At 34.2% G+C, this 24,208-nt stretch overlaps 1 protein-coding gene across 12 annotated transcripts in view; it reads left to right on the forward strand.

Moving 5' to 3' along the window:
• The window catches only part of LOC138336802 (filamin-A-like), a 134,968-nt gene that overhangs the window by 33,335 nt on the left and 77,425 nt on the right, over positions 1 to 24,208 (forward strand). For all 12 annotated transcript variants that reach the window (XM_069286373.1, XM_069286372.1, XM_069286370.1 and 9 more), the window contains exon 2: positions 16 to 573. In XM_069286373.1, coding sequence (XP_069142474.1) covers positions 234 to 573 — 340 coding nt within the window. In that variant the 5' untranslated portion in view covers positions 16 to 233. The remainder of the gene's footprint in view (positions 1 to 15; positions 574 to 24,208) is intronic.

Raw genomic sequence — 24,208 nt, forward strand, 5'->3', positions numbered from 1 at the left:
ATTGTATCTTTTCAGAGAACGGGAAAAGATCAAGGGGACTTGGGAACAATCCACTTAGCAGAATAAAAGTTTAATAAACACAACGAAACAATAAACAAATAGGAATTTGATATTTTCACTCTCTGGACACTCCCAGGGGAGACTTACTACTTGAATTCGGAAGGGGGTGAATCACCGTGCGCACTCAAGCGTGATATCCTATTTTTGTCAACGGCGGTATATATAAACCAACCATGGATGAAAGCGAGGCACAGTTTTATGACGAGGACGAGGACGAAGAGATGCCGGCGACCGAGCGAGATCTAGCGGACGATGCTCAATGGAAGATCATTCAGAAAAACACCTTTTCCAGGTGGGCAAACGAGCATCTGAAGACCGTCAACAAGGTTTTAAACGATCTCGAAACAGATTTAAGCGATGGATTACGTTTAATTGCATTAGTTGAAGTGCTTTCAGGCAAGAGCTTTAAAAAAATCAACAAGAGGCCAAACTTCAGGACCCAGAAACTCGAAAATGTCACGATGGTTTTGGAATTCCTGGAGAGGGATGAGGGGATCAGGATTGTTAATATCGGTAAGTTTTTAATTTTCTTTAAACACTATTTTTGACAGCTGTGATCAGCGAGTACACATCGTTAGTTCGGGCGTGACGAGGTCAAACCGGCTTGGTGAAATACCGTCGCATAACACACCTGTATCAGGTGAGAAGGCATTACGTGGGTCCAGCAGGGGCCCAAACCCTTGTCACTTGATTCCAAATTAAATGAAAAACCAGTTTTTGATGCTTGCCTATTTATAGAATGTGTAATCAAAACGTTTCGCTGTTCTCTAATCTTACCTGTTGCACACACGTGTGGCGATATACATAAACAAACATGGCCTCCCGTGTGTGTGTTCCACAAGGCAAGCATATCGATCGGGTCTTATTTGCATACTAGCATTTCACATACAAACTTGAAACGATTTTGACAGTATTATGAAGAAAAGTTGTTGCTAAATGCTGACAAGAAAGTAATGTGTTTGATTTCTGCTGCACGTTTACCCATATATCTAGTCGAGCCAAGGGCTGGGTCACCCTTCGAACATGTGTGTTGGTATTTCTCCAGACCAATAAACGAAATGTGTATTTTTCATTAGTGGACAAGATGGCTAGGGGCAGGAGATATTAATGATAAATACGACTTAGCGATAATTGGGGATTTACTTCTCCTGGTATGAAAAGAATTATGAGTTGTCATTTCCCTCATCAAATGCTGGGATGGGGGTACTTGGGTCTTGTCCATCACCAGTAGCCATGAGGATCAATTAAGTTTTTTGAATGCATAAACAGTTATTTAGGCCTTTTGTTTTCATCAAACTTATATAGTAATGAAGATCAAACAATTTCATAAGTGAAAATTTATAGATATTTTTTATTATATTGATATAATTATCCATTAGTCTTATAGATTAATTGAAATGATTATAGTATGCATTTATTACTAAACTACTTGTAATATTAGATTTCTTTGATAATTATGCTCAAGATTTGCTAGAGCAAGATTTTCTGATAATGTGCAAGATTTGCAGGAGATTATTCAAGATATCACTGCAAGTAAAATCTAGGTCAGTTGAGAAGGGTGTGTCCACAAATTTTATCTTGATGTTATAGAAATGAGGGGGTGTATTTTTGATTTCTTGACACTAAGTCCACACAAAATGGTTTAAAGCCGTAGAATATTGCATTTTGTTGCTTGGTAAAAGTAGTATTTGTATTCTAGATCTGTCAACCCCTGCTTTTTGATAAATTAGTGACTTGTCTGCTTAAAACTCTATAAAGTAGGACAGGAAAAATTGAAGTGTTTATATAATACGGTATATCATGTAATAAGAAATATACTAGCTTATGTTAAACTTATATATCTCTGTTAACATATTAAAGTTGTCGTTAACATGCTGGCATTGTCCCAAGTCTATACATAAACAAAACTTAATTCATATAAAAGTTCACATACACATACACATAGCAAGGATCGGTATAGTAATATGTACATGTATATTTCAATTTACACAAACAGAAATGTCAAAGTTGAGAGAGAAACAACAAATTGTTCGGTATGACATTTTGTTTGCTAGAGTTTTTAGGGATGTACATGCATGCATTTTACATTTGTTCGAGCTACATGTTGGAGGAGTGTGGGGGGGGGCGGGCTTTCAATAGTTTTCCCTTTAATTACCACATTAATTTGCTACATAATGTATGAATTACAGAAATGTATGAACGCAGAATTTAAATATTATTGGTATAAGATTTTATACAATTGTATAATCATCAAGCTTGTTAAGAAGGATATGAATGTGATGTGTAGCCATGTATGCGGTCATCAAATACAGGTATCGTTCATGTCGTCATTCTGAAGTTGATTAACGAGGTTTTATTTACCGTTTACCTTTCTGTCAACATTTGTTTTATGATGAGCGTATTGTACAAAGGTATATCATATGTTAATTTTATAACACTTTTAACTGTCGCTCGATAAAGAAACATTTTCTCCAATATAAACCAGTTTCAGAGCTTCATTCTAACATCTTATCCTCAAATTACTTTCTTACAAGCAAGGTTCAAAATCTTTTTATCTCCGTTGAAGAGGTTAGTGTTTTTCTTATCAACGTATCAAATTTTTAATTGATCTCTACTTAAAACACCTTTGTATAATTAAAAGAGGTTAATTTTTACCTGTATTTTTCACCTGAATATTTATGTTTCTTACCATGAATGGGCCCTTGTAATATTAGACAGGTGAGCTACCTGTAACGACATTTTATACCTGTACTTTAAATTCAATAAAACAGTCGTTATCCTGTGGTAAATAGTTGACGTGATTTTACTAGGGATATTTGACAAAGACTGTAGAAGTTATCTGTAGGGTCCTGTCTCAAATCTGGTGGCTTTATTGTAGAAAATGACCAATTTGTGTATTGTTGTTTATCAAGAACCACTCCCCTCGACCTTTTGATTTGACCCCTGTCCAGTTTATGTCCGCTCATGAGGTATATAAATGACCCTATATGTCCTGTGGATGTTTGGGTACCAGACTTGCATTGTATCCATATACTTACAGTCTTAGCTTATATAATTACATACAGTAGCTGTACATACATAAGTACCGTAATTAACCTAAAGCTATATACCTACCATATTTGTTACAATATTCCCTCTATGACTCCCTTGGGATCAAGAAAATCAATTTCACTATACTATATATAGGCAATGAAAGGGATCTGATCAGGGAATCAAAATTAGTTTTAAACATTGAACATTGTATTTGTTTTTCAAGTTGAAGGATATATAGAGACCATATGATATCCTACCATCTGTCAAGTTTTACTCATAACTGAATAACAGGTTCAATTTACTCGGTTTTGTGGTCTAAATTTTGGAATAAAGTGAACATCTATTCATTGTTAAATTAAAAGTTCTTACTAAATTAAAAGTTAGATTTATTTTGACCGTCAACTTGTCCATTGTGAGAGACAACATTTCACTTTTCTATCTTCACTAACATGTATAGGCATATTGAACATGATTTGTTTTCTGTGGGGAACGGGTACCCCCTTGTGTAAAGTTTCAGTTCCACTAGATTAACCACAATTTTCACTTCATTTGACTTGTAGGAAAATCAGACAGAAAAAATAACAATATGGCTTTGATAAGAGAAAAGTTAAAATCCATTATATCATTGGGACAGACAAATTACTCATTCACATTGTTTTTTTATATAGGAACAGGTTTCAACTAATTTTACTGGCTTTAAAAATGGCTCTTTGGTTCTGATAAACTTTTTCAACTAGGGCTTTAAATTTAGAAAAGACAGCGTTTGTTGTTTCAATTTTTACCAAACCCCCTATTCATGTTTCAGATCTTATTTATGTAAACACTCAGCTATTGTTTGAAGTTTGAAATGTGAACTATGTAAGCTACTTGACTTTAAATTTGTTATTTCCTTACTCTTAGCTGAGGGTCGGTACTTGAGTCATGCATCTCCAGTCTCGGGCATTTCACACATAGTTAAGACAGGCAGAAATAGATGATAGATTAATGTGTCTCTTAGTACAACAATAGAGTCAAATTTAACAAGACTTTCTCTTTATTTCATCAGGGATGATACATATAGCCTAAAGTCATGCATAGACCAGTACATTTCTCATATATAAAAGTTCACATACACATACACATAGCAAGGATCGGTATAGTAATATGTACATGTATATTTCAATTTACACAAACAGAAATGTCAAAGTTGAGAGAGAAACAACAAATTGTTCCGTATGACATTTTGTTTGCTAGAGTTTTTAGGGATGTACATGCATGCATTTTACATTTGTTCGAGCTACATGTTGGAGGAGTGTGGGGGGGGGGGGGGGGCTTTCAATAGTTTTCCCTTTAATTACCACATTAATTTGCTACATAATGTATGAATTACAGAAATGTATGAACGCAGAATTTTAAATATTATTGGTATATAAGATTTTATACAATTGTATAATCATCAAGCTTGTTAAGAAGGATATGAATGTGATGTGTAGCCATGTATGCGGTCATCAAATACAGGTATCGTTCATGTCGTCATTCTGAAGTTGATTAACGAGGTTTTATTTACCGTTTACCTTTCTGTCAACATTTGTTTTATGATGAGCGTATTGTACAAAGGTATATCATATGTTAATTTTATAACACTTTTAACTGTCGCTCGATAAAGAAACATTTTCTCCAATATAAACCAGTTTCAGAGCTTCATTCTAACATCTTATCCTCAAATTACTTTCTTACAAGCAAGGTTCAAAATCTTTTTATCTCCGTTGAAGAGGTTAGTGTTTTTCTTATCAACGTATCAAATTTTTAATTGATCTCTACTTAAAACACCTTTGTATAATTAAAAGAGGTTAATTTTTACCTGTATTTTTCACCTGAATATTTATGTTTACTTACCATGAATGGGCCCTTGTAATATTAGACAGGTGAGCTACCTGTAACGACATTTTATACCTGTACTTTAAATTCAATAAAACAGTCGTTATCCTGTGGTAAATAGTTGACGTGATTTTACTAGGGATATTTGACAAAGACTGTAGAAGTTATCTGTAGGGTCCTGTCTCAAATCTGGTGGCTTTATTGTAGAAAATGACCAATTTGTGTATTGTTGTTTATCAAGAACCACTCCCCTCGACCTTTTGATTTGACCCCTGTCCAGTTTATGTCCGCTCATGAGGTATATAAATGACCCTATATGTCCTGTGGATGTTTGGGTACCAGACTTGCATTGTATCCATATACTTACAGTCTTAGCTTACATACAGTAGCTGTACATACATAAGTACCGTAATTAACCTAAAGCTATACCTACCATATTTGTTACAATATTCCCTCTATGACTCCCTTGGGATCAAGAAAATCAATTTTATTATACTATATATAAGCTATGAAAGGGATCTGATCAGGAATCAAAATTAGTTTTAAACCTTGAATATTGTATTTGTTTTTCAAGTTGAAGGATATATAGAGACCATATATGATATCCTACCATCTGTCAAGTTTTACTCATAACTGAATAACAGGTTCAATTTACTCGGTTTTGTGGTCTAAATTTTGGAATAAAGTGAACATCTATTCATTGTTAAATTAAAAGTTCTTACTAAATTAAAAGTTAGATTTATTTTGACCGTCAACTTGTCCATTGTGAGAGACAACATTTCACTTTTCTATCTTCACTAACATGTATAGACATATTGAACATGTTTTGTTTTCTGTGGGGAACGGGTACCCCCCTGTGTAAAGTTTCAGTTCCACTAGATTAACCACAATTTTCACTTCATTTGACTTGTAGGAAAATCAGACAGAAAAAAGAACAATATGGCTTTGATAAGAGAAAAGTTAAAATCCATTATATCATTGGGACAGACAAATTACTCATTCACATTGTTTTTTTATATAGGAACAGGTTTCAACTAATTTTACTGGCTTTAAAAATGGCTCTTTGGTTCTGATAAACTTTTTCAACTAGGGCTTTAAATTTAGAAAAGACAGCGTTTGTTGTTTCAATTTTTACCAAACCCCCTATCCATGTTTCAGATCTTATTTATGTAAACACTTGGCTATTGTTTGAAGTTTGAAATGTGAACTATGTAAGCTACTTGACTTTAAATTTGTTATTTCCTAACTCTTAGCTGAGGGTCGGTACTTGAGTCATGCATCTCCAGTCTCGGGCATTTCACACATAGTTAAGACAGGCAGAAATAGATGATAGATTAATGTGTCTCTTAGTACAACAATAGAGTCAAATTTAACAAGACTTTCTCTTTATTTCATCAGGGATGATACATGTAGCCTAAAGTCATGCATAGACCTGTACATTTCTCATATTTCAAATAATCATATACAAACAATATACCATATTCGACCCAATAAGTGCCCATGTCCCTATAAGCGGCCCTCCCCCTTTTTGAGGACTCAATTTCAATTGCCAAGGCATACATAAGGACCAAAATTACATAAAACAGTATAGATTTGCAATAATTTTGACTTATTAGCACCTTTTCATTTTTATCAATTTTTTAAGTGCCCTGGGTGTTTATTGGGTCGAATACGGTACATATATTTCAAACCTTAATTCTCCTTATAGCTTTCTCTATGCATTTAGGGATGATAAGATTTTAGCCCATAAGTACAGACCAATACATTGCTCATATTCCAGATAATTATGTTGTTTTTTTTGCAATGGGAATTGAGATTCGAAACATGTTTTACTGCATAGTGTCTATAGTATTAACAAATATGTTGGTAAACTTGAAAACTTCAAAAAAGAAAAAGCAACTTTGTATGCATGCAGTCAGATATGACAACAATTATAAATAAGATAAAATTTACTCTTTAGAATTTTGTACACCTATGGTTAAACATTATATGTGCATATAAGTGCATCCATTTGTTACACCTGTTCATGTTATAATTTTATTACAACATGATCATTATATATTCAGTAGGTTTAGAGGAAAAGTTTTTTAACTGTGGTTACATTTTCAGTGGCGTTTATGCAACGTATGATTCATTAATAAATACACAACAACATCACTATTCAGAGAGTGAAGAAAATGGAGTAATTTATTCAAAACTTGTGATTTTAAATTCACTCATGAATGAAATGACACACCAACTGATAGATATATATATATATGCAAAGGCAGGCCCGTCTGTCAACACTTAGAGGTCAAAGTTCAAACCTCGTGTGGGAAGACGTTTCTTAGTTACAAACCACACAGAAGGATGTATTTATCATCGCAATCAACACCTAAAAATGACAAATGTTTTTTCAATATACTGGTATTTCAATTATGTGTTAATGCCCTCTGTGAAGTATACATACCGTAGTCTACCCAATAAGCACCCAGGGTGCATAGAAATTGAAGCAAATAAGGGCCCTGCGCATGCGCTTAATTAAAAGAAACAAATTTGGACTAGCCTTTCATAAAATTATTCTATAAAGTAAGCCATAAATTAATTTGGAAAAGATATCAGTAAGGAAACCAACACCGTTTTAATATTATTCAAAGTACCATATTCGACCTAATAAGCGCCCAGGGCGTTTAAAAAAATTGAAAAAAATGAAAAGGTGCTAGTAAGACGAAATTATTGCAAATCTAGACAGTTTTTTGTAGTTTTGGTCTTTACTTATGCCTGGACAATTGAAATCGAGGCCTCAGAAAGTGGAGGGCGTTTATAGGGACATGAGCGCTTATTGGGTCGAATACGGTAAGTGAAATTGAAGCCTAAAAAAGGAGAATGTGTGCTTATAGGGATGGGGAACTTATTGGGTCAAATACAGTATTTATTTATTGCTCCTATTTTTGTCATATTGGAAAGTTTGAAACGGTGATGATAAAGATATAGCTTATTGATGGTTAAAACAGTTTGGGCCAACTTGTTGTAGGTTGTAACGTTAGTGTTGTTAATTAAGGGCTGCATGATTTCATTAATTAATGATAATGACGTCAATTAACAATTCAGATACATTAACAGTGAGCTGGGCCTGTTCTTTTTGGTCGCATTGGACAGGTAGATCAGAGCTTTGGCAGCAGGGATACAGGGATAGCAAAGTTTGGTCTCTACAGATCAATATCACACCCGTACTAAGGTGCTTGGTCAGGCTTTGCATTCATGGCTACTAATCTATCATCCATCTAAATAATTAATTGATCAGGTTCGTAAATTATACCTGTACGATTCGAAATTAACATATTATTTTCACACATACAAATCGTCAATGTTCTTGTACTCTTTGAATTCATTGATGATCATTTCATGCTAATTATGATGTAATTGCTGGATGATTTAATTTGATTGTGAAGGAATAATATAATTCAAGGGAATAGGCTTATAACAAATCATTTAAGATTATTTTTTTCCCATGGAAATCACATTTACGATACTTTTCCAGAAAGGAATTAGTAAGATTAATGGAGCGCCTAGTGAGAAATTTGTTTCCAACTTTGTTTATATACGTGAAGATGTTTTTGCTGTATATGTGTAGACGTTAGTACGGCTGTGAGAAAAAACAGACGAAGGCTTACAACGATACCTCAGTTTTATAGCCAACACATCAAAGTTTCATGTGCAGGTTCTTGTCATTACAAGGTCCATAAAACTAGATATCGACCCCTTCCAAGGCTGTCTGCACCTGTACCAAGTTCACTTTACTGTAGCAGGATTTTTTTTATGAAAGAGACATATTATTATAAAAAGTTGGTTCAAGTCTATTGCGTTTAAAACTAACCTATTATCTATGTCTTGTAAGTTCGCGTTTTTGTCCTGCAATAGTCGATATTACTCTACTTCATTCTTGTACATTCATTTTATAATTATATTTTTATTTAGCATCAAAATTTTATCAGTGCCTTGTTCATCATGTTGCAAGAATGATAAATTAATTCTTCCAATTAATATTGATAATGACAGTTAGTATCTCCTTCTAAGATGTGAGTTTATTGAAGCATTAACCCAATTTTTTTTATTTCTATACCACTAAATACTAGCAAATAACCACAATATAAAATAAAAACAAAGATACAAAATTTAAAATCCTCACTTTGTTTTTCAGATGCCAAAATTCATGTATAAGTCGCTCCTGCTATAAATAGAATTTGCACCTGAAACTATATATACCTATCGAGACAGGTACACGACTTACCTGGTGTACATAAGTAACTGTCTACTTATTTACACCTACCTACTATATTATTACCTTATTCCTCACATCTTCACATGGTATGAGACATCCTAACTCCTGTGTCTCTCTACTGGACAGAACTTCTCTAAGCTCTGTCAACTTACGTTTACAACAAAACAATGGAAATATTGATTTAATGTTTTGACTAAAACATAAAAAATGAACAGTGGGTGTCCTTGTATTGTAATGATGACAGTGATAGTGAATTATTGATTGATATAGATTTTGTCGGTGTGCATATAATGTGAGATTAAAAACTAAAATTTCATGTGTAAGTTGACTATACTGTTGTACACGATTTGTCAGCTTGACACCTAGTGGTTTGTACAGCCTAGTCAGCTTGCAGTACCCAGGTCAGTTGTGACATCTTTACCAGGTCAGTTAATTAGAGTTACACACAGGTACTATGGACTGGTCAGTGATTGTCCACCCTGTGGACTAACCACACTCTACCTGTAGGAATCAACTGCTGGACATGGGACACTACAACTGTAGTAAACAGGTAGTGGACACCGCTGGACATGCATACCTGGACTGTTAATTAGAGTAATATACAACAGGTTCCTGTAGTGGTCAGTTTTGTCCTTTGACTGACCACTCTCTATATCTGTAGTTCGGTTACATCACAGATACACTGGACAATCGGTATAAGTGGATGGATTAGGCTGACTAGAGGCTAGTGGTCAGATAAGCCTTAAAATAAAGTCAAATATATATCTATAGTTGTTATATCCTTGGTTTAAAAATAGATTGTTGTGTATTTACATGGTCAGATATTCCATGATTTCTCCAAATGTATACAACTGCATGAATATAGTTAATACTAGCCTAACTGTAGATATATACCGGTAAAGCTTCTATTACATAAGAAACAAGGGAAACATATTGCAATGACATGAATTTTAACTTTATTTTGAATGAAATTATGATCAGCATTTGATATTAAAATTATCTAGATTTTAATTGACCACTGCAGAATCTACCAAAAAAAAAAAAAAAATCTGACCAAATTTTCTGCTGAGCACAATTATACTGAATCGACTTAAGCACAATTTAATTTACACTAAAATATCAAAACTTTCTAATACACAATATATACTGCAGATTGGTCATGAATTGACAAAGTCAAATAAAATTGTGTTTAACCTATATCGTTAAGTGTTTCTAAATTTAATTTTGATGCTATATAAGTTTCGCTGTATCTGGCAGGCATCTTCGTAAGCTCCAGTGGGGTGTGATGATCATGAACTACCTGTATTTATTTACCTGGACCAGTATATTGGCTATATTGTAGGTTGAATTACTATAATAAGTGGCTGATAGTCACTTAATGTATGTCATAAATAGATAAAAGCCGACAGCGTGGTAGGAAATTGAGTATGAGGTATGAACCTCCATTAATATATCCCGATATATAAGTGGCAGTGCACTTAAGTGTTACGGAATAAATAAAAGGCGAAGGATTTGCCACTTTGGTGCTGTAATTAGAATTTATTGAATAGATGCAAAGATTATATAGATGTGAGTTATCTCCCTTGAAATTTCATGAAATGTTTGAAGGTTTTCTTTATATGATGGCCCCTTTATTTCGAAATGAATACACCTAAATCAACTGCATGCCAAGTCCAAATAATGATAGCAAGAGGGACAGACAGGCTTTGAATGTGTAATTTGTAAATCACATCAAACTGCTTTTGAGAATTCAATAGTTGTAAAGGTCAAGGTCACATGATAGGTCAAGGTCATTGTGTGGGCAGTGCCATGGGATGATTGATGTTGGTGCTTTATGAAAAATCAATTACTTCGGAGTCATACATTATTTTGGTATCCCCTGCAGTCACCTTGTTTAAATATTAAACCTAGTCGAGAAAGCTGATTCTGGCGTTTCTCTGATTGTAAAAGGGTGTGTCGGTGATTTACCTGTTCGCTAGACGCTGCCAAAGTTTTTCTTACACATCAGATGATCTGTTTGATATTGCATCTACCTGTACGTCTCTGGTCCACACAGGTAACATAACGAGAATTTTGTGTACCTGTGGTTTTAAATCCCTTCCTACAGCTACTGCTGTGTAACCCTACTCTCGATCATAACCAAGAGAAAATTTAGCGGTTTTTACCCCTGAATGCTATGCTGCCGAGATCCAACGATAAGCCACAATGGACAGACACTATTAGTTCGAGCATTTAGACAGGTTTGAAAAAAAAAAGGTGAAAATTGTCTTAACGAGGTCTTGGTAATAAACGTCATAATGATGTCTAGCTATTAAATTCGCATTCTGTTGTTAATGTTTATCTCTATCGACTTTATATAGTTCATCAAAGAGATGTGAAACTGTATGAAATCCTCCATCTAGAAAACTCAATGTTTCTGCTCGAGTTGATTTGTTGCTTGTCGCTAATTTTCAACAAGGAAAATCACTTTTGTTATAAATATTACGTCTTGATACACATGCTTTTCTGAGATGGTATACATGTTGTGAATATTTAAGGTGAAATAAGAATTTTGTTGTTCAGAAACTGTTGTTGTGTATATATATACCAGGTACATGTTAATAATTAAAATCTATTGCGATCAAAATGGATGCATATTTGTTAAATGGAACTGGTTTGGAATATATACATATAAACATTTTGTTGAAATTTCGTTCCAAGAAGATAATTTTTTTTTGTCTTTCTTTCTGAAAATGTTCATTTACATAATTTTTTTTTGAAAAAATAAAAGCATTCTTATTTGAAAGAGAATTTTTTTTTGAGAAACCTGTGCTGTGTTTACATTTAATATGCTGGGTTGAGGTCATTTTGACACCTGTCCAGTAGATAATGGGTCATTGTATTCCGGACAATCTTCGTTTACCTGTGATTTACCTGGACGTCACTTCAAGACACATCGTTTCTCACCTGTCGCGTAACACCTTATAGACTATAGCTACTTGATTGTTACTACCCAGCATCCTTGAGAACATGGCATTCTCCGATACCGGTTACTGCGACAACCACATGTCTAAATTGTGAGGAAACGATCTAGTTTTGTCAGGTCTGTGTATATTGCTAGATAAAAACCGCTTTTTCTGACCCCCAAAATGATTCACCTATTTACATAAAAGAGCATTTTATAGGATAGATAAAAACAATTTACTTTCCCCGACACCGAAAATGATTCACTCGTCAATGTCGTGACCTTCATGTGAAACAACATTACTATGTTATTTCATCTGTGAATTCAGATTTTTTTAAGCTAAAAGAACCATAGTTTTAACATTTTAAAGTTTTCATTCCAATACAAAATATTTTAGGGAAAAAAGGCATTTTGCACTTATTTTTTAAGAAACAAAAAAGTTGTCGGATATCAGTTTTCTATGTACGTGACTAGGAACAAACTGATATAGACATTATTGGATTATAACCTCAGGTTTAGTATTGCACTGAAAATTTTGTTTTCCTGTGAGTAATTATGTAATTGATTAAAAGGTATTTTCCTATCTCCTGTTGGCTAAGATTTCTTTTGTGTTCATTGACAATCACGGACAGACTGGGTGATAAATTGCAGGGCCCATCATGACTATATATGGTACGATTCATTATCTCCGCAGAACTTGTGTGTATCGTTTGTTACAGACACTCCGTAAATTGATTAGGGACACACAAAAAGTGACATTTATGTGGAGAAACATATCAATAACGTCAGATTTTTAGATGGCAGTTTACGACATCCTGTGGAGTAACATTGAGGTAGTAATTTAGATGGCGTTTTACGCTCCAGACTTGTTCAGGTAACCAAAGCTCTTCATTATTAATTAACATTTTCATTGATTCCAACTTTTTTAGGCTTTTGAAAACAAAGTTTCAATGGCAAACATTTTCATCATACTAACGAAAAAATTCAAATTAGTTGGGACTAATGTTCCTGAATTGCCTGTTAATTGTCACACAGAGGGAATCCTGTTTTTTCCCTGATTCTTCGGATTAAAGCTAGGTTACATGTACTCTTCTATATTTAAACAACGATTAAATCTTTAAGATAAGCTATTTTTGAAAATATTATTCTATGAAGATATGATTATCAACATATTGTTCCTTAAAGCTGATCAAGTCATTGCATTTTAGCTGATCTGATCAAAACTGATGTAAAAGAGACCTACACTTAACAGGTTTTAGGTATTAAAATGTCTGAAAGGCATGCATACTGAGATTATCAAGACATTCAACAGGCTACTGTCTTCCATTTAGGAATGTAGTAAAGGCATGTTGAATTACAAGGGTTGTCATAGTGACATGCAAAAGGTGAAATCTGATTGGCTTGTCTATAGAAGTTTTCAGCTCATCTTCTTTTTGATTTCTCCCCACCCCACACACTCACTCTCTTTCTTGCCCCCCTCCATTCTTTTGGCATTGATAGTTTTTCCATTGCAGAGGTCAAAGGTCACACTGTGACTGTTGTATAACCTTTAACCTCTATGAAATATTTGCAACAGCCAAGTCATGTCAATCTGACATCTACAGCCTCAAACCCCTTTAGTATCAATATGGTTTATGCCTAGCACATACTTGAAGAGTCCATTATCGAAAAAATGGGGGAGCTAATGACATAAATGTAATATATCTGAGTTTAAGCATTTTCCCATGTGTTTGTAAATATGTTTAGAAGGATGGGATGCTTTTAGATTAGGGAAGAAGAGCTAGTAAAGCTTAGGTTTACAAGTAGAAGAGATTCAAGTGGAAAGTTAGATGGGAGTAGGAAAAAGGAGGAAAAAAATGGACAAAGCAAAAGGGATGACTAGCTGAGAGAATGAAGATAAGGAAACAGATGAAGTGAAGCCGATTAGATCTAGGTCACAATTATTTATTTATCAATCTGTCTCGGCCATTGTATGAAGTACCATCTGGTGGCTGTGTTTACAACAGTAGACTTTACCCAGATGCTTCTGTCACTGTCTTTATCGGCATTTTTTTTTATTATTTTAGATAACTGTGCAAAATGGGAATACATTTGTATGACAGATTACGGTCGCAACTGTTACCTACTATTCGTATAAATATAAAATGTTTGTGTCTGTTCCAGCTACGGCCATCAGTTACATCAGAAACCTGTTCTCATTAATTCTCCGTCAAAAATAAATGTGATAGTCATCAAATATAGTTTTCTACGTTTTTATCCCGTGGAGTCAAACCCAGTCCTACCGAGTAACGAGAATTCTTAGCTTGCTTCTGTTTTTACGATTCGATGAATCCTCACTGATTTTAGATTTGGACCCTCAACTGTCCCTAATTAGTGTCTCGCCTGCGGTTGGACAACCTAATTCCTCCCGGTCTACCAACTTTTCCTCCCTCTCTCCTCCCCGCTTATGTTTGATCTCTCAGCAGCTACATGTGGTATTGCCACACCAAAGTCAATATGTTTTCCCTGTTTCTTACGAAATTATCTTCACATTTATCTTGGTTCTTTGATTCGGGTGTCTTGATTATCATCGACACACCTTTTTACAAGATAGGTAGTGTTCGCTGATGCGGAGAATGTGGGTGTGAAGATCGCTGTATTAGATATATTATTCCTGAAATAAATCATTTCTTTATATTTTAGCCATTCCAATCCTAACAAAATATTTGAACTCTGTGCTTGCTACATATACCAAATTTGACAAAATGTACACTGACCTAGGGCTAGTATTTCATGGAAATCACTGCATGTGGGTTTCAAAATTTCCACCCATAGATGAAGAGCAAGGGATAGAATGTCGGACATTTTGGTTCTCAACCACAGCTACAGCTACCATTTTATCTTTGTTGAACCGATATTAGATAAACAGGCATGTTGTTTTCAGGTCCGCATCAGAAATATTTCAAACATTGGATTATACAAATCTTCCGTTGACCTTCTAATATGAAAACCAATTCGAAAGGTGTGGTTGATCGGCTGACTTTTCAAATCTACTTTAACTAAAACACATTGAGAAGAAATCAAATTTTTATTTAGTTTGCCTAGTTTGCAGACATTTGGGTTTTTGGGAAGGTTGAAAGGAGTTGAAAGTTTATATCTGGCTTTGTGCGTTAAGCTTGTGTCAATATACGTTATCCAAGTAGTGAAAACTTTAAATAAACACAGACGATATGTAAACCTACCTGACTGAACGACCTTCACCTCAAATACTCTCTGACCTTGGAGGTGAGCCAGGCTGAATTTGCATAATTTTTCCTCTTATTATCTTAGCTTTATGGCTAAATGATATTAGCTGTACTGCTATGATGTGTTCTAGAGAAAATGGCTGTATAACAAAATTACACGTTTGGTTTTTTGGACGGACATTTTTCCCAGTTCTTTGATGTACTCGGCTTGTAATTAACTACATAATGCAGAAGGTTGATTTGCATTCTGTAATAGTAGATGTTGTTTTTTGTTTATTTTCAAGCTGACCTAGAAATCCTGATGGGATTTTGGCTTTATAAGAAGCCTTAATTTACACCTTTAATTTCAAAATGTTCCTTCTAAAATATAAATCATAATAGCAATGTTATCCATGAATTCCTGCAAAATTTTGGATGGAAATAAAAAATTGTCAATACTGTGCTCTTCTTTCCGTCTATATCACTGAAATATGATCACAGCTATGTACATTGGATCCTTAACGATATTTCTTTATTCATCTATGTAAAAAACTTTTGAATTATTTATGAATTTTTATAGCTAGAGATACAATGACATTTTATATGTGTCATCTTAAGCTATGAATGAAACTGCAAAGCAGCTAAATTTCTGGAAAACATTACACTGCTGTGATGTTGAGCTTTCTCCCCGACAAACAGATGAATGTGGATTCATGATTTTATTACGTTTATCAAGTTTTCGGATCAGTGATTACTGTTTGCCATCTACCGATATAGCTTGAAGGCAATGTCGACAGACCTGTATTTTAACACTTGTTAGACTTCAAACGCACAACTTTTTAGGCTTACACCATGTCTGAAAATGTTGGCTAAATCGCCCCATAGTTTGACATTGACAATCATCTGATAAAAATTAATTAAAGGACAGGCTTTATGTTAACTTTTGTTAAATCCACATTGGAATATGATGCAGTCTGGATTTTAGAATTTAATAATATAATATATCGTCTTTTGCATGGAACATATTTCAATTCAGTTTTGTCGATAGCTTGAGCTAGCTAGGTCAAGCTAAGAAAGTTTTGACAATCATGCTGAAGTTTGTAGATTTATGGTGTCAGGGTATTCTGGCAGTTCACTATAGCTCGGCTGTACAGGTAAAATTACCGGCAGCAGTTACAAGAATATAAGGCTCATGGCCACGCCCCTAAGTACGATAACACCGTACCAGATTCACTCTCTAAAAATGTCTTTAAATCCTGAAATTGTGTGACATTTCTTGCTTCATTTCAACAGAAATATGAGTTTATCGAAAAAAGATATCTGTATTTGTAAACAGAGACTTTAAAAATACACTGTTGTATAATAGTTGCAGACAGTTCACGTTTTTAAATCGGATTTTAATTGACGAACGATGAGTCAATAGGCACAGTGTTAATTAGACAGCAGCCATTTATTTTGATAAAAAACGTCGATATATCACGTTGAATGAAGATGTCAATAAATAGTATCATTTCAGGTGAAACGAAAACAGCATGGTGTCGTGAAGTCATCGTAATTTATTACACTTGTATGGGGCTACACTATATCTGTAGCTTACATTCTGTGAAGTTTGTGATATATATGCGATGAATTAAATCAATTCAGAATTTCATTCGATACATACAATTCTTTGTGAATTAAAGAATCATAAACATATACATACATGCAAGCAAAGCAGATTTACAGAAAAAAAAGTATTTGAGTCTTCTTTTTACAAATCAAAATTCAATGTGCATTAAAGGGCATATGATGTCAAAAGTTTTCAAAGAGTGGATGTAGTAAGACTTTTGTAAAACATCAAACAAATGTAAACGGGATTGTCATATATAGGCCCCAGATATTTTAATCTGTCGAGGGTTTTAACAGGTCACCGATCTCCTACTGGGCAAAGCAATAGCTCACTGGCTTAACTTATGTCAAACTGGTCTAGCTTGAATATCGTGTTCCTTCATAAAAAAAAGTATTGTACGTAGAAGTCAGTTAGGTGGAAATTCAGACCTAATTTGACTTGTATCCAATACCTGTATATATAGTAGCTACTATATCATTATTGCCTTGCTTCGACAACCACAAGATGTAGCTCCAGTTGGAAGTTAGCAAAGGTGTCGTCTGCCACTTAGAGGAAAACTAGAAATTGAGGAAAACTTGATATTGGTCAATATAGATCTTGCTGAAATTGTAGAAATCGTGGAGAAAACATAGGAATTAAGCTGAGAGGGTTAATAACATTGTAATGGCTGTTTTATAGTGTACAATTTTACAATGGTTTTATTAGCAAAGGGTTTATATACATGTATATCAGATGTATGAAGCTGTTTGCTGTCATTGAATGTGTGATCTTGTTGATAAGTGACCACTGATTAGGATGACCCCCTGGGCAGTGTCCAGTCATTGTATAACGTCCAGGCATTGTATGACATTCAGTAACAACAAAATCAGGGATCGGTCATCATTTGTAGGTTTTAAGTTTGAATGTTGAAGATATTTTGATGAATTTTGCAGATTGTTGGTTATTTATTCCCTTGATGAATATTTTAACATAAAATATGTGATGAAACTGTTCCAACTGTAAACAATGTGTTAAACACTGAAATTTGGTTTTTAAATCTCAATCCAAATGTCAGTATTAAAAAAAAATCCTTCTGACTATTTCAAGGTGTTTACCAAGGTGATGTCCTTGGTCTCTTACTTTTAACTCCTTTACCCCTGAAAATCTATAATGGACTGTTCCATCCTTTGAATTAGAAGAGCTCAAAACTATCTATAGGGATCAATGAGTTAAAAATGATAGTGGCTTTTAAAGATATATTTCTACTGAAATGTTGTTCTTACGAATCAGGAAAATGGCAGCTTGCAGTTGTAGCTATCGAGACTCAATCACCCATTTCACACAGTTATTTGTTAGATGGTTAGTAGGAAAGCTTAAATCACATTTTAGAACATTGTAGATTGATCATGAGATCAGACTAGAAGTTAAGAACTGCAACTGTGTGTATATTTCTATCTCACATGACATCCCAGCTTGCACATATTGAGTTTTAGACAAGATAAGCACAATTTGAAGCTGTCTATGAGCCGGAACCTTGAGTTCGTTAGAAATTGGCATCGGTCCTGAAATGTTTCTCCTAACACCAACAAAATCGTCCTGGTCAACTTAAGTGTAAATAAACATGTCTACATTTTCTATAGCATCAGATTGAGGCGGTTCTTTACTTTGATATTTTGGTAGTGATTAGGGACACTGACAGACAGCTCCAGATAGGAAATTTCTCACTTTCATTTCTGGAAAATATTACTGAAAAGTAAATCCAAATAAATATGGAAGATATAGTAAGATGAGCATGCATGATTGTAAATATTTTAAATGTCTGCAAAAGTTTAAAGGTCATCAAGTGCAATACTCCAAAAGGGTATTTTAGAGTGTTTTAGGGAAAATTAGTTTGTAATAGACTGTTATTGTAGTTAATTAACTTTATGGTATCTATATATCTACCCCTGTAAAATAATGGAATCAAATCTGATAATAACTTTGATGGGAATATTCGACCTGTCCATTTAGGTTATAGGGAGAATGAAGATGTTTTTGTGTAATATTCTGAATTTATATACACATGTTATACATTGTTACGTTTATCATCATTTTAGATTTGCTGATGTTGAAATACAATATAATTTAGAGATATTTACTACAATTTAAAGATGCTCCATCGCCGACAGAGCATAAATGAAATTCATCATTTAAACAATAATTGGCGTGTAATCGTGTATATATCTGTCTAATTAACACAAAAACTAATATAAAATAAATTATTTTGCCTTTGGTGCATGCGTAATTAGGACTTCATTCCATATAGGATATAGTGCTACGGAATTTTTTCGGGATGCAATGAATTATTTTTCATTTTTTTACTTTGAAGTAAAATTAGAAGCTCTTTTCAATGGTGGTAATTGTGTAAAGTACGTAACTTTTGTAACTGTAGAAAAATACTAAATCGTCTGCTTCTGTTTTTGATAGTGAAAAAACATCATTTGTCAGCTGTGGAGCATCTTAAACAAATTAATGATCTATCTGAAGTTGAGGTATTTTACTACATTATTGTCAGGCGAGAATGTCTGTCTCTCTGGTATCTCTGGTATCAAGTCTATCTGTATTTATAAGGTATTTCCCTCAGGACATTCGGCTCGATTTGTGTTATTCAAAGTCCCCAGGATGTTTTGAATAGATAGATAATAGACCGGTTTTACAATATTTGACACGAAAATGATGAAATTCCAGGTAGATTTTGCAAAGAGTTGCCTGGGTGTATATGTCTGATTTATGTTTTTCTGTCATTGGCCTAATTTCGTAACTTTTACAATGTTTTTCGAAGATGGGGCCCTATTGCATTCACATTAGTTCTTTCTTGTCTTGTCATTTCAGAGTGCTCTTAAGTCCTAAAAGTTTGAATGTTTGTTTAGGGATTATTAAAAGTTAAAATCTACAAATGGGTCTGTAAAAAACACATGTACATGAACTGGTACATGTATTTTGAATTTGCAGTTACACATATTTAGCTTCTAGAACATACATTTAGGGATGTTTTTTTGGCCCCTAAAACCTACCACCCACCTGGATAGTAAAGACCTAGCTGTGTGGGGGCGTATTTAGAAGAGGGGAGGGGGAGTTTATATCTCACGGGGGAGTGGTTCCAGAACACATAGGTACCTGTATATATCTGCAGTACTTACATGTGTGTCTATCGAAGACCGATAAAAAATGCCAGTTACAGGTGTGCAATAAAATGCTGATTTTAACAGATCGTTCATTGCTGTTTTAATAGCAAACCGCCCACAAGGAATTGTAAACTTGTACGTCTCAAGGAGGAATGCGTCTCTACTTTGGAGGAACCATATCAGACTCAAGTGGTTTTCGTTTGTTACGCAACAACAACTGTAGATTCTCCAAACTCTGTTTTTTTTTTTTCGTTATAAACATATTTTTTATTTCACCAGGAGAAAAAATAATTCAAATTATAAACATTTTTTTTATTTGAATTATTTTTTCTCTTGTTGAAATATTTAATGATTTTTTAAAACAATCCATTTGCCCCATCTGTAACATTGCAGATCAGTGAATCTGGTGAAAATTTACTTTGTGTTGCTGAAACTGTCAAAATAAATGAATAAAAACTAAAAAAAAAAATAAAAAAAACCATGACTGAAAATTGTCTTATCCAGCTATCATGAATCAAATTAATCTTTTGGAGTTTTTATGTTTGATTAATACACAGGTTCAACTTTCTGTATATAATTCAGAAGTTTAAATTTTCCATGACTGGTTTTTACCATCAAGTTCTAGTAATAACATTACATTCAGGAAACAAGATGGCTGTATCGATGACAGATATGTACATGGTTATCAAATGTCAATTTATTGTCGTTACCAGTGAACTGTGCGAAGAGCTGTCGAAATCTCTTATCTTTTGGTATGATGTGCTGCACATATGATGCATCTTACATGCATGGCTTAGTATTAGGATGGTCCTAGGGGAGGAAGGTGTACGCACTGTGAATACTGAATACCCAAACGCATCAGTTGTCGTGTTTGGCTGCACCAGTGTGTGGTCTTTCGGGTCAATTCAAAGTTGAATCCTCTTCTGCTGTGCAACATCTATGCACCCCTGATAAGTTGGAATGGTTCACGTAGAACGTCTATCTTGAAAAGGTCTCTAAGTTTGTTTATGATGTAATTTGTAAAGATAGACTTGTTGAAACGTCTGTACAACTCCAACCATGTTTTGCAGAAATCTTCTTTGAAGTTTATTCAAGGTGGCATCTTTGTACTCAAGGTTGATTTTTACTTCATTTCTTTGCAGTAGGAGTTGATATCGTACAGTAAAGGTATTCCATATCCATATATTGATCTTATAATTTGTTTGTTTGTTTGTGTTTACGTCCTATTAACAGCCAGGGTAACAAAAGGATGTGTTGGATTTAGGAGGTGGAGGAAAGCCAGAGTACCAGGAGAAAAAACCAATTTGACCTCTGGTCAGCTTCATATAGCACTGCCCACATGGGATTCGAACTTGTGATCCAGAGGTAGAGGGCTTTTGGTAAATACTTAGCTGGCTAACAAACCTATAAGGATTATTATTAAATTCACACCCCAGGGGATGGTGTATTTATAGGCCTCCTGGTAGTATATTTAGACTCCACAGATGATTTGTAACCTTCTAGTGTAGGTGATGATGCGATGGTAAATGTACCAACGTTTGGTAGATCTATCTTCCTGTTCATTTCCTCAGCTCATCACACATTCTCTGAATTCCTGACCAAATTCTTGGCCTAAATCTATCAAAAAAACTAGGAAACCATTCTGAAGCTGATGCCTAAAAATGTTTTAAATGATATGTAATAGTAGGATTTTTCAGCACATGACACAGAATAAATACACAGGATGCTATGAATATCATTGGATACATTTTATCATAGCCAGCTAGTATACATGTGTGCAGTCTCGATAGTCGAAATGTGCATTTCACATGATATATATTACAAACTCAGATCATATCTTTTCCCTATCATATGCAATTGTACCAGTGATCAGTGCATTTGACATTTGAGATTTTTGTGGTTTACATATATTAAAGGTTTAGTATAAGTTTATTATTATATGGTATGGTGAAATGTTACCTAGTACAGATAAAGATTTTAGGAAATGCTGGAGTTTAATATGTCATTTCCTTGCATGTTCAAGTTAGGAAAATTGTACCGCTTGAACTTCCCTTGAACATTTAAATTTGAATTTTAAAGTTAGTGGTGTGTGAAATTGGATAGGATTAATTACATAATAATTACTTGTTTAAAGTCATTTGTGTTCAGAATTCCTAACAAGTTTTTCTCCAATTGATAACCAAATAAGGTCTTATTTCATCAACAATGCTTTTATTTTGAAGCATTTATGCACAGCAGCATGTATATTTGTTTCCGGTGAAACTGCTGTCGTCTGCTGAAACGATGGTCGTCTGCTAACTAGCTATATAGTGACCACTTGGTATTTGTTGACAAACTTCCGACCACTTGGCTGAGTGGTAAACCAGGCGATGGTCAGGCCGACTAGATTTAACCACACTCCTTACATTCGGAATGAAAACTTGACGACCTTTTGACCTTAGACTACTGTAACTGGCGATAGAAGTAAAATGGCGGTGACTAGTATTTCCCTGCCGACTCCATCACAATGCATACTACTGTTGTTTGTGGCCGACATTGTTAAGTGTTTAATGCACCTTTGTTACGAGATAAAATGTGAAAACGCTCTTGTAATAAAAATTGCTGAATTGACAAATATGTGTAGAATGTTTGGTATGAATTGGTGTGTAATTGTAAATAAACAAAATTCAGTTTGTCATTTTATAGACTAAAGGAGAATTGATACATGTATGCTTACATGTTGTATAGTAACTAGTTTATAAATAAACCTCCGTGATGAAATCAATTACCTGATATAGATCGTTTTTTATGATTGATTTATTTTTTTTGATACGTTACTCATACCTTTACATCATGTATGTACCAACATTTGTTGCATAGCTAACATTCATTTTTAGCGTGGTACCTTGCTTAATCATTATTCATGAATTCATTAATTAGCATTTCAGTTAAGATGACCTACTTACTTATAATTAACGAACATACAAATGCGATAACATTTCAATTTTATCAAGCCTTAATTAGAAGTGTTTTTTTTTTACGTCTGCTCAAATACAAAAGTAAACAGACGATCAAAGCATGACCTTGACCTTCAGATTTCTAAGATATTAATTGATTTTGAAGAAATGACCTTGACATTGCAAAGTTTTACCTGAGAACATTTTCACTGCTATGGTGTTTATGATGGAGTTGCCCACCTGTTTGTAATTTCTGCTCGCTACATGATGAAATGTTGGAATTCTTCGGAGATTATGCAGTACGCATTCTTGACTAATATGAAATATTACGAGGAATGCCTGAGAGTTTTTGTAATATTGCTCTACAGCTAGAAAGTTGATTAGGAATTTTTAACATGAGAATCCTCGAATAACTTTACTATATTTGTAATGTATCGTATAACTTAAGATTTTCTTGTAAAATACTTACTGTAGGCATATATTTTTGGCCTTTTTGTGGGTCTCGTTTCATTGAAAATATCTTTCACAGAGATATACTTGCTGGGCCAATGTCAGAATTTTATTATTACTGACTAAGGTATATGGTGGCACATGCCGGCGTGGACAGTATTTACTGCTAAGTCTATAAGTACCACAAACGGTGCCAGATTGGAATCACATGCGGAGGTCATTAGTCGTTACTGATGATGTACTGTGTAAATAGTTGACATAAATGTAATCTGTCTCGAGTTTTATGTGACTGCTTACGTGTGCACCTAGCTAGGAAGGGCATTTTACAAGGTCGCAAAGAAACATGATTAAAGAATGGAGAATCACGCTGGGTATTTAGATGTTTTTCTCATTTCTAAATTGTTTTCTTCAAATTTTCCTTGTAAGAAGAATTGATGTGATATACACTTGGTGTTCATCAAGGTTAAATAAAATTTCTCCCCATTTTCTGTATAGTGCATGTGACCTTGAAGAAAACTCTAGCAGACAAAGTTAAGTATGTTATGTAGGTAGACAGTTGTAGCAATATTAGGGAAGATAATATTGAGGTTTTCATTATAGATGGTTCTCAAAGATAATAAGGTATTTAGGTTTTCAACAGATAGTGCTTAAAGATAATGAGGAAATAATTGAAAATATGCAAGCATGTTATGATAGGAGTATCCCATGTTTT

This window comes from Argopecten irradians, chromosome 12, assembly GCF_041381155.1.
Source record: "Argopecten irradians isolate NY chromosome 12, Ai_NY, whole genome shotgun sequence".
Classification (NCBI taxonomy): Eukaryota; Metazoa; Mollusca; class Bivalvia; order Pectinida; family Pectinidae; genus Argopecten; species Argopecten irradians.